This window comes from Phocoena phocoena, chromosome 19 (assembly GCF_963924675.1).
Source record: "Phocoena phocoena chromosome 19, mPhoPho1.1, whole genome shotgun sequence".
Lineage (NCBI taxonomy): Eukaryota > Metazoa > Chordata > Mammalia > Artiodactyla > Phocoenidae > Phocoena > Phocoena phocoena.
The window spans coordinates 20,450,563-20,464,642 of record NC_089237.1 but is presented as its reverse complement, the minus strand read 5'-3'; the positions used below and the strand labels follow the sequence as shown (position 1 = coordinate 20,464,642).

The following is a 14,080-nucleotide window of genomic DNA, read 5'->3' as shown; positions in this document are numbered from 1 at the left end:
TGGGTGTGTCGTTGGAGGGAAGGGAGTGTGATACCGCACACTGCAGTCCTTTCTCTACCGAGCCCTCCTTCCATTTTTTGCGCAGAACTCCCCCTTCTCGCTCTGAATGTCTCCTTTTGGGGCAGAGGGAGGGATTCTCCCAGATTCCCACGGTCCAGCCTTCTGCTAGGCGCGGCTCCTTTAAGACTCGCCGTTTCCCGGGTCTGTTAAGGGGAGGGGGGAACGTGATACTGTGGGCCCGCCCCTGGTTGGTGATTGGTCGGAGGGCGGACGGGGGCGGGCCCGAGGGTGAGGGCCTCCCAGCTGCTCGGTACCCTCCGCCCCCCGGTCTGGGGCTCCGGGTAAAGTTTCAGCCTCCGCACGTGACTCGCCATGGCCGCTGCTTTCGCCCCGCGCCCCTGAGCCGCGGCCCCCCCAAAGCGCTCCTCTCCCTGGACCCCGCAACTCCTGACGCCGAGCGGCTCCAAGGCTCAGGATCAGGGCAGACGCCGTGCTCGCGGGCGACCCGGACGGATTGCTTTCCCCCACTGCGAGGTAACCTCTCCCCCGGGGATTTTAGAGAGCCTCCGGCTCCCGCAGGCATCGCGGCCCCTTGGCCTGCTCCTGAGAGGACCCGTGGGCGGGGACCCGGTGCCGGGCGGGTTCCGACGGGAACCTGGGGTTTGCTAGGCTTCCCAACCCCGCGCCACCGTGCTCAGGGTGGGGGAACCCCGTCTGTCCGTCTGTCTGCGCCCGTGTCTTCGCGCGAAGCCGTGAGGCGTCTGGGGCCGTCTGCCGCGCGTGTCTCCGGCGCCCGAGCTGTGGCAGAACCGCCGCTGGGAACTCCTGCTCTCTCACACTTTTCTCCTCACAAACAAGCAAAACAAAAAGACTTTCAAACCTGTTTGGGGAGAGATCGGATGCCCAACGGACTAAGCCCCCTCCTTCTTTCCCTCCTGTTATCTGAGCCGCCCTGTGGTTTGGGGAGAATCAGCCCGGGGGCCCACCCCGACCAGAGGCAGCCGGTTGGGGGGCGGGGCCCATTCAGCTGGTGTCCCCCGTGGAGCACTGGGAGCCGTCAGATTGGGGACGGGAGCCAGTGCAGCCAGGGAGGGATGTCTCTGGGTCGGGTGGCACCATGGAGTCATGGAAGCTTTTGCGGGTGTAGGGAGGAAGGAATAGATTGGTCGTCTTTGCTCTGCTGAGGGTGTCTGGGACCTCGTGCCACCCAGAAGGCGGGGAAGCTGCTAGCCAGATGTGTATGTGGGAGGGGGGCGCTGGAAAATCTGCTTGGCAAAGCCCCTTCTCCTCTCTGGACATTGCCCTATTGTCAGGCTAAGTGAGGAGGCCAGGCCTCCAGTGTGCTAGGCTGGGGATGGGGACTAACTCATGTGGAAATCAGATAAGAAAAGCCCCCTGGTCTTGGAGACACTTTTCCACCATTCATCCTACCTTGGATAGGTTGCCCACGTGCTGGCATGGAGGGGTACCCTTGGCCCCCACTAGTGCCAGCTCCCTCTTCTGTAACCAGATTGCCTTCAACCTGCGAGATGAGTGCACGTGTGTGTGTGTGTGTGTGTGTGTGTGTGTGTCTTTTCAGAGGAACACTCCCCCACTCCCCCACCCCATGCTGCTTACCCCCAACCCTCACTTCCGCTCCTAACTGCCATTCCTCCTCCAGTTTCCTGGTTAGGAGATTCAGGGATATCTCTTGTCCCCTTCCCTGGCTGCAGTGGTCATAGGGCAGGGTTCTGGGGAAGTGGTTCAGTAAGGTTGCCAGGTCTTGCTAGGAAAATGGGCTCAAGCCCCAAACTCTCTTCCAGGGCTTGTGCTTGATGGGGAGGCTGGGCTGGGGAAGCCCCAGGGTGCAGTGGGGGGTGGTTTGGAGCTTTGGGGCTTCCCCTGTGAGGGGTGGAGATGAGTCTGGGGGAGGGAATAAGAGAAAGAGTATTTGGACCTGGAGGAAGAAGAGGGGTAGTTGTGGAGTCAGGGAGTTTGTGGCTATGAAAGATGTTGGTGCAGTGGGAGGGGCTAGGACGTCAGTTCTGCCTGGGAGTCTGGGCCATGTCAGTCCTGAGACAGAGCGGTCACTAGGGTCAGACTGAAGTTGACCCTTGGGAGCTGAGGATCCTGGATTGGGAGGGTGTGAATGAGTGTATGTGGTGGTCACCTCAGGACTTTCCCGGCCAGACTGATGAGGGCACTGCAGGTGCAGTGGCAGTTCTGAGCAGACCCTGGGCTTGGAACCGCTTAATCCCGGCCACCTCCTCTTATAGCCCCCAAATCCCCATCCTTCAGGTTGACCCTAAATGCCCCTGCTACCGCTCTGGGAAACCTCTCTGGTCCCCCTCCACCTCCCAGCCATGTGGCAGCCTGGCAGGAAGCTAGCTGTGGGCAGCACCATCCGGATCACCCCTATGCCGCCCTGCTGGGCATAGTCACCCACATGTACCATGACGTGGTTCCTGCCACCATGTCTATTGTGGGGGGAAAGGGCATTGTCTGAGTGGCCCTTAAGGCCTGTTTTGGGGGTACTGACCCAGACTCCAGTTAATTAGCTCCCCTTCCCCTAAATCATTTGGTCTTGGAAGCTGGCTCTGCCCTCTGGGAACCCCTCCACCCCCACCCCTGCGCCACTCCTTGCTCAGACTTGAGGGTATTAGGTGGGTTGTCCTCAGAACTATGTGACAGGGCGGGGCCTGCCCCCAGATAAAAACCTCAGTGCCCCATTCCCTGTCCTCTGGGTGGCACGGGCAGGGCAGGACCCAGACTGTGCTGTACGGGTGGGTGTGTTTGGGACTCTGTGGGGTCCATTTAGGAGCTCTGTCTGGGTTTGGGGGTGATGGGCATCTGGGGAAGGTAATCCTATCCCTGTGATGAGTAAATGGGGTAATCTCCACTCGCCCAGCACCCCACACCCTTTCTAGTGGTGGTGGTTTGGGGAGTGTGGGAAGCTGGCAGGGCTCCTGGCAAGATGGCCAGGGTTGTCTTGACTTACTGGGTTTTGGGAAAGGAGTGTGGCAACTGATACCCCAGTTCCCAGGGCTTTGGCTTCATGTCCTCTCTGACGCCTGCTGTCTTTCCTCCCTCTGTTCCCCTTTCCACCCTCTGGCTGCTGTACGGAGCCCACAGGGTTTGTGGGGGGATGTGGGGTGGGAGCGAAGGCCTGGCTCTCCATGTGTGTCCAGGGAGTGTTCTGGGGATGGGCAGGATTGGCTGAGGGAGTCTGGGTGTCCCTGCAGAGTGGGCGGCACTTGGGGACCAGGCCCAGAGTGTGAGAATGTGTCAGTGTCGGTGTGTCTGTCCTGTCTGGCTTGGGCGTGGGCGTCTCTTGCTTCGTCTGGATCTTGCCTCCCGCTCCAGTCCCCGCCCCCCCTCCCTCTCAGCTGGGACCGCCTGCTTGCTCTCTCTCTCTCTCTCTGCAACTGGAGCCTCCCTTGCCTGTTCCTGGAATTTGGAGAGGAGGAGGAGGAAGAGGCAGGCAGACAGACCTCCCACACTCTAGCCCGCCCGGCCTGGCATCGTGGGGAAATGAAATAGGTGCGGTGGAACTAAGGTTTCCCTGCCTTCCTCAGACCCTCCAACACACATCACGGAGTTCAGGGGGCCAGGTCTTACAGAAGGGGCCTGGGCTGCCCCCTCCCCACCAGGCAGCAGTGCCTCCTTCTTTTACCCAGCATCCTGCTGGCCAGGGCCCCTGCCTGGACCTCAGGCACCACTGTCAGCCTGGGGAGCGGGTGGGGGATTAGACCGCTGCCAGCCTGGCCAGCACCTGTTGCCAACCCCCAGCCCTGTAACTGGAGCAGGCCAAGGAGGGGGGCTGCAAAATGACAGGTGGAATTTCTGCAACCAGGCAACCCCCCACCCACTGGATATGCCTTTCCCTTCCGGCCCCGGAACAAGGAAAGCCTACCCCCCCCACACCAAGTGTCAACCTGATCTGGTGGGTGATGTCCCTGTCCTGCCTGTGGGGGTTATAGGGCCCAGGACATGGGCAAGGGGATGAGTTTATTGCTGTTTGCCCGATGACCGCCAGCCGCATCGCTGGCTGGCTGGCTGCAGGGCTGGGCTGCCCTTGTCGTGTTTTCTGAGCTCGGCTGCTCTGGCTGGGCTGGGGGGTATGGGGGTGTGTGGATGGGGGTGGTTCTCTGTTAATGTTTTAATTGCATAAAAACTGGGAGCTCAGCTCCGGGCCAGTGGGGAGTCTGGGTCTGGCTAGCCGCCCGGTTTGGGCTAAATATAGTCTGGGACATCTGCAGAGAAGGGGAGGGGGTGGCGGGAGGTTCCATTCCCCCCGCCTCCGGCCAAGGTGCCCTCGTCTGGGCGAGCACCTTGGAGCAGGGAGGGGGATTCCTCAGCAGGAAAGGCAGAGGAGAGGCGGTGGGGGCTGGGCACTGTTGAGACCTCGCCTGCCTGGAAGCCAGGAGACGCCTGAGCTGAACCCGGAGGCTCAGGAACTGGGCTGGAGCGGGGCGCGCCGGGGCGGATCCAATGGCCCTGCTCGATTCCCCCCAGAGCTGCCTGAGGTCAGGCAGTCTCTGTGTGTCACTGCGCTCCGGTGGTGTGTCATCGTGACCCACTCACTCTGTGTGTGCCTGTGTGTACACACCTACCTTGGAGTAGCTCCCTTCCGGCTCCTCCCCTGGAGCCTCTGTCCCCTGGGTCCTACCGCAGGTCCCCAGCCCTCCTTCCTTGTGTCCCTCGACCCACAGTAAACCTTCAGCCCAGGAATCGAGACTTGAGAAGGGGAAGCTGCGGTGGGGAGTTCTCTGATCTCCAGTCACGGCAGGAAGTGGAAGGGAGGGGGACCCAAAGGGGAGAACCGTGAGTGGCAGGCGGGAAGGGAGGGCCCGTCAGCCCTGCGACCGACTGCGCACACTGCAGTGGGGTCGGGTGTGTGCGTGTGGCCACCTTCCCAGCTGACCCCTTCCCTCCAGTTCCAAGTAGGGGAAACTTAGGGGACAGCTGATTCCCCGGGGGCTGCTAACAATCTTCCTCGCCCCCCCCCACTGAAAAAAACTGGCTTCCTGTCACGTGGCTGTCACTTCCTGGCCCTCTGTGGTTCCCGGGATGTTTGTTGTTGGTTGCCATGGAGATGGCCGCCTTGGGCACTACCCTGGTTCTCTTGGGGAGGGAGCTGCCCCTCCCCCTAGGCCCACAGTTTTGGGGGGGATTGGGGGGGCATGCCCAGGGGCCTGTTTCAAGCTGAGTGTGTGTGGTCTCCGATGCCCCAGATCCCCCAGGGCCCCCCAGACTTCTGTCTGTGGGAAGGAGTCACAGCCACCTACTCAGACTGAGCGTCGGGGAGACTGTGACCACGTCTGGCTGTGCTTGGCTGTTGGCTGACTGTGAATCTGACCGATTGTGCAGACCCTGTCCCCTCCAGCCTGGGTCCCGCAGTCCCAGAAAGATGCCCGTCCTTGGAACCTCCGCTCCCTCTCCCCTTTCCCTTTGGAGCCTTCTCCCGTCCTGTGTTCTCATGGAAACTACCTTCCCCAGGGAGTTTCTGTGGTTTCTTGGGGTCCAGGCTGGAGTAGGGAGGGGCTCTGGGCAGGATCCCCAGTTGTGTGTGTTTTGGGGCCGGGGAGGTGGTGGTCTGCAGGGCCTCCTCTCCCCTCCACACACAGCCTGCACCCGCTTCACCCTGATCCCGCAGGCCCTGTGCTTTAAGGGGCTGGTCCTGGGACTTTGTGACCATCCGCCCCACCCCCTGGTGGGCTTCCCTGTTCAGCTGGGGGTGGAGAGGGGAAGAGATTCCCCCTAGTTCTAGCCCCACCTGAGTAGGTGGGTGTGGAGCGTGGGGCGTAGGAAGTTCCTGGGGGTCGCTGGATGGGGGGTGTGGGGCGGGGCACGGTCTGACTCAGGCCTGGTCTGGGGTCAGAGCCAAAAGGATATCCTGAGGCGGGAGGGGGGCGGGGGCGGGCGTTCCCGGCTTCCCTGCAGCCCGGGTCCCTAGGGAAGGACGCCGGGAGGGGGCTGGTAGCACTGGGTCGTGCTGACTGTCTGTCCGCCCTGGGGTAGGGTTGGGGCAGAGCTGAGGGGTTGGGGGAGGCGGGTTGCAGCCGCGCAGCCGCGCACATACCTGCTGCCCTGTGTGTTCGGCAGCCCCCGCCCCTTGTGAGAGTTATGCTTCCTGCACTGCGGAGAGGGGAGACAGTGGTGAGGGGGCAGCTGCCAAGGTGGGGGTGGGGAAAGCCCCGTGCCAGGCTGGCTGTGAGGACGGTGGTTTCCAGGCTGGGGGGGTGTCCCCTTTTGTCTGTGCCCCTTCGGTCCCCGACCCGGACAGAGCTGCCTTTGTGTGGTCCACACACTCCTGTGGTCTGGCTGTGGCCTCGGCAGCCTCATCTCTTCCTCTTCCTGTTTTCTTCCTTCCCTGTGGGCCCATCCCTCTCCTTGAGGCCTGGGCTGCCCCCTGCCCTTTCACCTGTTCTCTGCTCCAAGAGAAGACTGGGTGGGAGGCTTCAGCTCTGGTTCCGGGTGGGCCCCTCAGCCACCCTGGGCTTCGGAGGCCCTGGGCACATCTCCCAGGGGGCTCTGGGGTGCAGCCCCTGGGGTGCGGAGTCGGGACACTGCCCTGACCAGCAGACATCCCACACACACACACTTCCTCCTCCCAGCACCTGGCCTGTCCTGGGCTTGGGTTGTCCAGTTGCCCTTTCTGCCTGGTATTCAGTCACTGCAGGGATGATGGCCCGTGGAGGTCAGGCAGCCCTGTGTAGCTGGGGCAGAAGCTTGGGCGGGTACAAGTTGGGGAGACATCAGATCCACTTTTCTGGGACTAGGTGCTGTGTCTTGAGGCAGTGGGCAGTGGCAGCATCCAGAGGCCAGACGCTGGACTTCAGCACTCCCCTGACTCTCTCCGTAGATGTGCTCAGGCCCTGCACGTGCTTGGGGCAGGTTTTCCAACAAGTCCCAGCTCCAGCGAGGCAGGCCTGGGCTTCTGAGGACTGGTGGGGAAGAGGTGCCCTCCACTGTCCCAACCTCACCCCGCTGGTCCTTCTCAGGCCCTCCTGGGGTGGTCTCTTTCAAAATGAGTCTGGCCTTGCTGGCTTCCTGCAGCCCAGAGCCTGGAGAGCAAAAGGTAAACAGAGGACCGGAGTGGCTGGGAAGAGAGAGGGGCCTCTGGAAAAAGGGGGAAAAGAGAGTAATGTTCACCATTCTGCTGATCTGAGGAGTGTGGGGGAGGGGAGAGGTTTTGGCTTTGCGTGTATGTGAGTGTGTGTGTATTTTTCTGGAAAGTTTATAAATAGTTCCAGCCCACTGTTCTGGTTTGAAATCTGCCCTGTCCCGCCCTGCCCTGCTCTGCCAGCTCCTGACAGGGGTGGGGGTCCAGAGGGGCTGGGTCTTTGCTTCCGTCAGGGCTGGAGTCCCTGTCCCCCACCCCCAAGTTGAGCTTGAGCTTTGGGTGTCATTTGCATATGATTCACTGACTGTCTAGAATGCCTAGGGAAGCCCCTGTCCCCCCTTCTTTTAAGCGCCCCAATCCTTATCCCCTCCTCTCAGCCCGTCCAGGACTGCCTGGCTTCTATTCCTTGCGAGCCATGGTAGTGGTGTAGCCTGGGAAGCAGAGAGGAGGGAGTGGGTGAAGAAGGGGGGCAGGGCCAGCTGGGTTTGGGGACCCCTGGCTCCTCTTCCCTGAGGGTAGGGGGGGAAATCGTCTATTCCTCTTCCCCTTTTCCCCTCCCCACGTCCAAAGGTTTCCCTTTTTTGGTTTGTGAAATGAAAGAAGGGAATTTGGGAAAGGATTGTGGTCAGGCCTCCACCCACACCCCGAATATTCCTCTCCCCACATTCCTGTCCTCAGTCTGGGGGGAAGCCGACCCAGGAAAATGGATAATTCTCCCGCTCAGCCCTGTCAGCAGCTGCTAGCCCTGGCTGGGGAAGGGACAGCAGACATACTGCCCAGGGAGGCCCCGACGTGGTGCTGGCAGGCGCGGGGGAGGGAGGGGACCCGTTGCCCAGCATCTCCTGTGTGCGGGGGTGGGCGCTGTGCTAGGTGCTTTCCAGGACTTTTATCTCTTAAATCACACAGCCTGTTGTTGAGGTAGGCAGTTCACAGACGAGTAAACAGATGCTTAGAGAGGTTAAGTGACTCGCCTAAGGTCACCCAAAGTGGCAGAGCTGAGATTTGACCCTTCAGACTTCTGGTTCTTTCTACTGTCTTCACAGCTCGGCCAACATTTGCCTTTTTCTCCAGATGTGTGACTCTGGGGACATAAAGAACGGGTAGCTGGGGACACCTGACACTGGGGGAGGGATCCTGGAGCCTTTTGAGGGTAAGGGAGGCCCCAGTGGGCAGGGGTGCCTGGCTGGTGGCAGGTGCTCTGGCCCTCCTCCCCACCCCCCGTTTCTGCTGTGCCGAGGCTGGGCTCCGGGTTTGGGAGGTGTGGGCCTGTGGTTTTTCTCTCCCTCAAGGGAGGGTGCCCACGGGCAGTGGAGGTGGCGGGCATAGGGTGGAGGTTGGATGTGGGTAATTTGTTTTCCCTTTCTTTGGTGCTGGTTTCGATTCTCTGACAGTGTCTTCTCCACCCCTGGGTGCAGGGGGCCAGGGCCCAGGCATCTCCCCAAGGGTCGTAGTTCCAGAGGGACCTTCTGAGGCCAGGCCTGTGCTCTTTGGCCCCGCCCCTATCATCCCTGCCCTTGCCCATCCCTGTTCCCTGGTCAGCCTGGCCCTTGGCCCATTTCTGTAACCTTTGCCCCCTCACTTGGCTCAAGGCCTTCCCCAGGGAGCTAACTGCATTGAAGTTTGCAGGCTGAGCTCCTTTAGTGAGGCTTCGATGGGGGTGGGGAACACCTTCCAGCCTCTCCCTGGGGTGTGTATCTGTGGCTGAGGTTTGAAGTATGGTCCAGTTTCAAACTCCTCAGAGGCAGAATTGAGGCATTAAGGTGGCTGTCGTCAATCTCTCCTCTGGGGTCAAGGGTTGGCTCCAGAGGGTCCAGATCGAATCTGCTGCTGCCCCCCACCCCGCAAAAGCTGGGTCAGGAGGCCTGGGTTCTGGAGTGAATGGCTTCCTGGGCCTCACCTCAGAGAGGCCGGCCCCCATTTGGACGTGAATCCACTGGCGTGCTTCTCTGTGTCTGTGGACCCTGCTGTGTACTGGGGGGCCGGCCCGCAGGGAGGCAGGTGCAGAGGTTCGCCTGGCGTGGTGAGGGCCAGGGTAAGTGCAGTTTGGGAAACTGAGGCTGTGGTTGTGCGTCTGTGGGGAGCTGTGTCCCGGGCCGGGCATGCAGGCCTGGAGCCGGCTTCACTGTGTGTGGAGCCCAGGTGTGGAGGGATCGCATCTCCGGGTTTCCTCTCCTCACGTGTCACGTGCGTGCCCGCACGCACCTAGGCTAGGTGTGCAAGCACGCGTGCTCTTGTCCACCGGATGCTTTCCCTGGAGCCGCGCGTGTGAGTTTCTGCAAGTGGGTGTGTGCGTATGTGAGGGTCTGACTGTCAACGCTGGTGAGGCTCAGCCAACCCCTCCCTCCCTTGCTGGCTCGAGTTTCCCTTGTGTGGCGCCCCTCAGGGTTGTGGGGGGCCAGGGCGGCAGCTGGCCAACGGGTGGGGTCCCTGCTCCTCTGACGTCAGCCTCGCAGCCCGGGAGGGAATTGGCAGGGGCGTGGGGAAGGAAGGGGGCACCTCATTCAGGAGTAAGGAGAGAGGCCCTATGGTCGTCATAATTAGTAACAGTCAAAATCATGCTCGTTAACAATAGGGGAGCTGCCCCTTTCCTTGCAAGTACCTGTCCCGCTCCCCCTCCCTCAGCCCCGCACAGTCACAGCCTGGCTGGCCGGCGCGGCTGGGCCCCGAAGTCCTGGCCTCGTCCATAGTGGCCTTGGCAGAACTCCCCCATCCCAGGCATGGTCCTCAGCCAAATGCTGGCCATGTGTGTGTCCTCTGGACTCCAGGTCTGAGCCTGGAGCCTGGAGCCTGGAGCTTGGAGCCTGGCACGGCCTGAGCTTGGGGAGGAAGGGCTTGGAAAGGGAGGTAGTCCTTATTTGGGATCTCTGTGGCCCTGTCTTCTTTTCTTTTCTCTCTCCTTCCTCCCCGCCTTTCTTTCATCTTAACAGCTTTATGGAGATATAATTCATATACCATAAAATTCACCCATTAGAGTGTACAATTCACTGGTTTTAATATATTCACAAGAGTTGTGCAACTGTCACCACAATCACTTTTAGAAAATTTTCATCACTCCAGAAAGAGCCCCCATACCATTCAGCAGTCACTTCCCATTTCCCTCGAACCCATGCCCCAGCCACTGGTAACCACAGTCTACTTTCTGCTTTTATAGATTTGCCTATTTTGGACATTTCATATAAATGGAATCATACAATAGGTAGTCTTTTACAACTAGCATAATGTTTGCAGGGTTTATCCATGTTGTCATGTATATCGGTACTTTGTTCCTTTTTATGGCAGAATAACATTCCATTGTATGGATGTACAACTTTTTATTTATCCGTTCATCAGTTGATGGGCATTTGGGTCGGTTCTACTTTTTGGCTGTTAGGAGTGCTGGTATGAACAGCCACACCCATGTACAAGTTTTTGTGTGGACTTATGTTTTAACTTCTCTTGGGTAGATACCTAGAATTGGAATTGCTGGGTCGTATAACTCTTGTTTAACCTCTTAAGGAACTGCCACACTGTTTTCCAAAGCAGCTGCACCATTTTACATTCCCACCAGCAACGTCTGGGTGTTTCAATTTCTCCGCATCCTCACGTACTTGTTATCAGTGTTTTTTTTTTTTTTTTTTTTTTTTTTTTAATCAGTGTTTTTGATTATAGCCATCTTAGTGGATGCAGAGTGTTATCTCATTGTGGTTTTGCTTGGCCATGTTTCTTTCTGTCTGTTTTCTTTTGTCTCTCATATATGTCATGTGTGTGTATATATACACACTCATATATAAATACATGCATATTTATTGATACTGTTTTTATATATCCTCCTGGACCTCTTGTGGATGCTTCTCTTTCTCCGTCTCGTTCTCTGCTCTTGTTGCTGCCTGTCTGTCTCACTGTGTTGTGGAATTTCTGGGTTCATCTCTGTCTCTTGCTACCCGTGGTGTTATCTCTGCGTGTCCTCGGGACCCAGCTGTTCAAACAGGGTATGGATTTGTGGATGCACTGGTGGAGGGGCATCTGGCCTTTCATCTTCTGCCCACCTTCCACCCTCTCCAGGGAGGTTGCTTCTGCAGACAGAGTATGTGGGTGAACTCTGAGATCAGCCTCCCTTGCCCCTCCGTTGCCCGGGAGTAGGGGGCTTCCACCCTGGGCAGTCCCTGCCCATCATGCTGTTAGGGAATGGAGGTGATACCCAGGAGTCCTCGGTTCCCATTTCCCTATTTGTATGTATGTAAACGGGCCTCCCCTCCGGCCCGTGGGACAGACCCATCTGGGGTGCTCGGGCTTGGATTTGGGGGGGAAGTGGTGTAAGCGGGGGCCCCCTGGCTTAGGAGTCATTTTTCTGAGAAGTGCCACCGCTTTAGGGAAGCGGCTTTTCCTCCCCCTCCCTCCTCCCTTCAAGCACACGTTCTCTGCATCTTGACCTCAGGTAACCTGCTTTGGGGGAAGGAGGGCCAGCTGCCTTCCTCTGCTGCAGGAATCTTCCGGGGTGGCATGGCACCGGGGACCCTTTCCTCTCAGGATTGTGGGTGAGAGGTCCTCCTCGGCTCTGGGCTCTGTCCCCGTCTCCCCAGCCTGGCTCTGCTGTCCTGCCACCCCCAGCAGTGTCTGGGCCCTACTCCCAGGCCGTCTCTGCCAGCCAGGCATGGTGCCAGCTGTCTGCTCAGCCGGGTGCCACGGGAAAATCTCCGGCCGCCCAGGTTGGGGAGCTCCACGGGGAATGCCCGTGCGCCTGCTCCTCGGTGCCCACTCACCTGTCTTTTTTCTCTCTGCAGCATCACAGGATATGGCCTCCCCAGCCACCTAGCTCGGGCCCACCTAGGAGAGGGATCCTTCCGGCGTCCTGAAGGCCAGCTCTGGACCTTCCTGGGAAGTGCGAGCTCACAGAAGTGCGTGACCAAAGGACCGGCTCTTGGGACGTCCCCCAGCCCACCTGGCCCCCAACTGGAGTGGGGGCTCCAGGAGGCTGAGATCAGCCTGCTAGCCTTGGACCGCAGCTCCAGGACAGAAGGGGGGGTGGGCTGACCACCCAAACCCCCTCTGGGCCCAGGCTCCATGACCCGAGGAGAGGCGGCCTGAAGCCTGCCAGAGCCTTCGGCCAGACTGTCTGCCTGCCCTTCTGACTGTGGCTGCTTGGCATGGCCAGTAACAGCAGCTCTTGCCCAACACCTGGGGGCGGGCACCTCAATGGATACCCGGTGCCCCCCTACGCCTTCTTCTTCCCCCCCATGCTGGGTGGACTCTCCCCACCGGGCGCTCTGACCACTCTCCAGCACCAGCTTCCAGTTAGCGGCTATAGCACGCCATCCCCGGCCAGTAAGTGGAGTGGTGGGCATGGTGGGAGGGGCGGTGGAGGGCGGCAGGCCGAGGTGGGCCTCTTGGCACATCTCTTTGGCAGTGGCGAGGGCTCCTCCAGACAAGGGGGATCGTCGTTTGGGGGGCTTGTAGGCTGATGGCTGTGATTGTGTTTGGTGTTGCGGGGGACAGAGGGAGAGCTGAACAGTGCTGTCCTCCGGCGCCTCTCACGCCGCCCCCCCACCCAGTGCTCTGCCGTGGAGGGCCTTATAAATAGCTCCAAGGACTGGACACGGAGGCTGGAGGCGGGTAAACAAACCTCTCGACATTTGGTGGAAATGGCAGCTCTACTGAGAGCAGCGCCCCACCTCCGCCCCGCCCCATCCAGTGCTTCTGGGGGAAGGGGCTTGAAGGCGTAGAATCCCTCCCCTCGCCTTGGCCAGGCTAGGTGGTGCTTCCCTTTGTGGGGAGGGTGAGAGGGAGGGGCCCACAGGCAGCCTGGTGGGTCGGGGCAGTGTCCCAGGAGGGGGCGCTCAGCCTGGACTCCGGCTGTGGATGCAAGCCTGCACTTGGCAGGGCCTGCGTTTTCTCTCCGCCTCCGCCTTCTGCCACAGGGGTCGCCTGTTGGCTGGGTGGGGGTCTCGGTAACCTTCCCTGGCTGGCCGAGCCAGGTAGTGGGAGGTGGCGGCAGCTGTGGCCAGCTGGCAGAGTCCAGGCCTCGGGCCTGCCAGGACGCTTACAGTAACTCGGGCCCCCAGGGCCCAGCTGGGCGCCGGGCCAGGGCTTGGCGGGGGGGAGGGAGCCGGGGCCTGGCCTGGGGCAGGAGGGGGTGGAAACAGCAGAAGGGGGCCGTGGACGGCGGGCTGGCTGGTCAGCTGCTGACCTGGGAAACGTGTCCCACCTCTCCTGGCAGGCAGGTACTGAATACCCTGCCCCGGGCACCCACCGCCTCTCCCGTGGCCACTGGCAACATGCCTGGCGCCGCTGCCCTGTGCGCCCGGCTGGGCTGGGTCAGTGCCCCCTTCCCAGTGTGGGGGCAGCGCCCTCTCCCCGGAGCCAGGGAGTCTCTTTGTCCCTGGGGCAGGCCCTGGCTGGGCGCCTCACTGCCCACGCTGGCCGGCTGCCCACTGCCACCACCGCTTCCTGGCTCACCTCCTCTGGCTGCACGGTGGCCCCCTCCCTCCCAGGCCCCACCAGCCACTGGGAGCAGGGGCTCTAAGTCTGTGCTCCTTTAGGTCCCTACCCTTTGTGCCCTGGGGCAGGGGGCAGGCGGCTGCCGCCTACTCAAACCTCCACCTTCTGTTTCCCCCCTTGCGGGTGCGCAGCCAGCAGCACTTTGACCTGGGAGTCGGAGTTGGAAGCCCGCCGATTCTGGCCTGGTCTTCAGTCTATGCTAGGTGATGGGGGAGGCCAGTGTCTGGGTTCGGGGCTGCTGGGGAAGGAGCGGGTGTGTCTGTGTGGGGTAGTGCCTGGGTCCGCAGGGACTGGGATTCATATCCCAGCTCCAGTGACTGGAGTGTCTGCTTCCTGCCAGGGTGGGGTTTTCAGGGAGGGAGACATCGACATCGAGGGTGCTCAGCCTGGTGCCGGTGGACAGCTTGCTCTTCCCCAGGTGATAGGAACAGAGCCCCAGACGCTCTGTCCACCTGGGGCCTGGCTCATGGAGGGTTAGATGGGGCTGGGCCTGACCCCTGA

At 60.5% G+C, this 14,080-nt stretch overlaps 1 protein-coding gene across 2 annotated transcripts in view; it reads left to right on the top strand.

The window, feature by feature from the left end:
* The first annotated feature begins 362 nt into the window (after positions 1 to 362).
* RARA (retinoic acid receptor alpha) overlaps positions 363 to 14,080 on the top strand; it is a 35,087-nt gene continuing 21,369 nt past the window's right edge. The window contains exons 1-2 of one of the 2 annotated variants that reach the window (XM_065897819.1): positions 363 to 534; positions 11,866 to 12,406. In XM_065897819.1, the coding sequence (XP_065753891.1) occupies positions 12,229 to 12,406 (178 nt within the window). In that variant the 5' untranslated portion in view covers positions 363 to 534; positions 11,866 to 12,228. Of the gene's footprint in view, positions 535 to 11,865; positions 12,407 to 14,080 lie in introns of those variants that run through there. The other variant, XM_065897821.1, reaches the window with a different exon arrangement.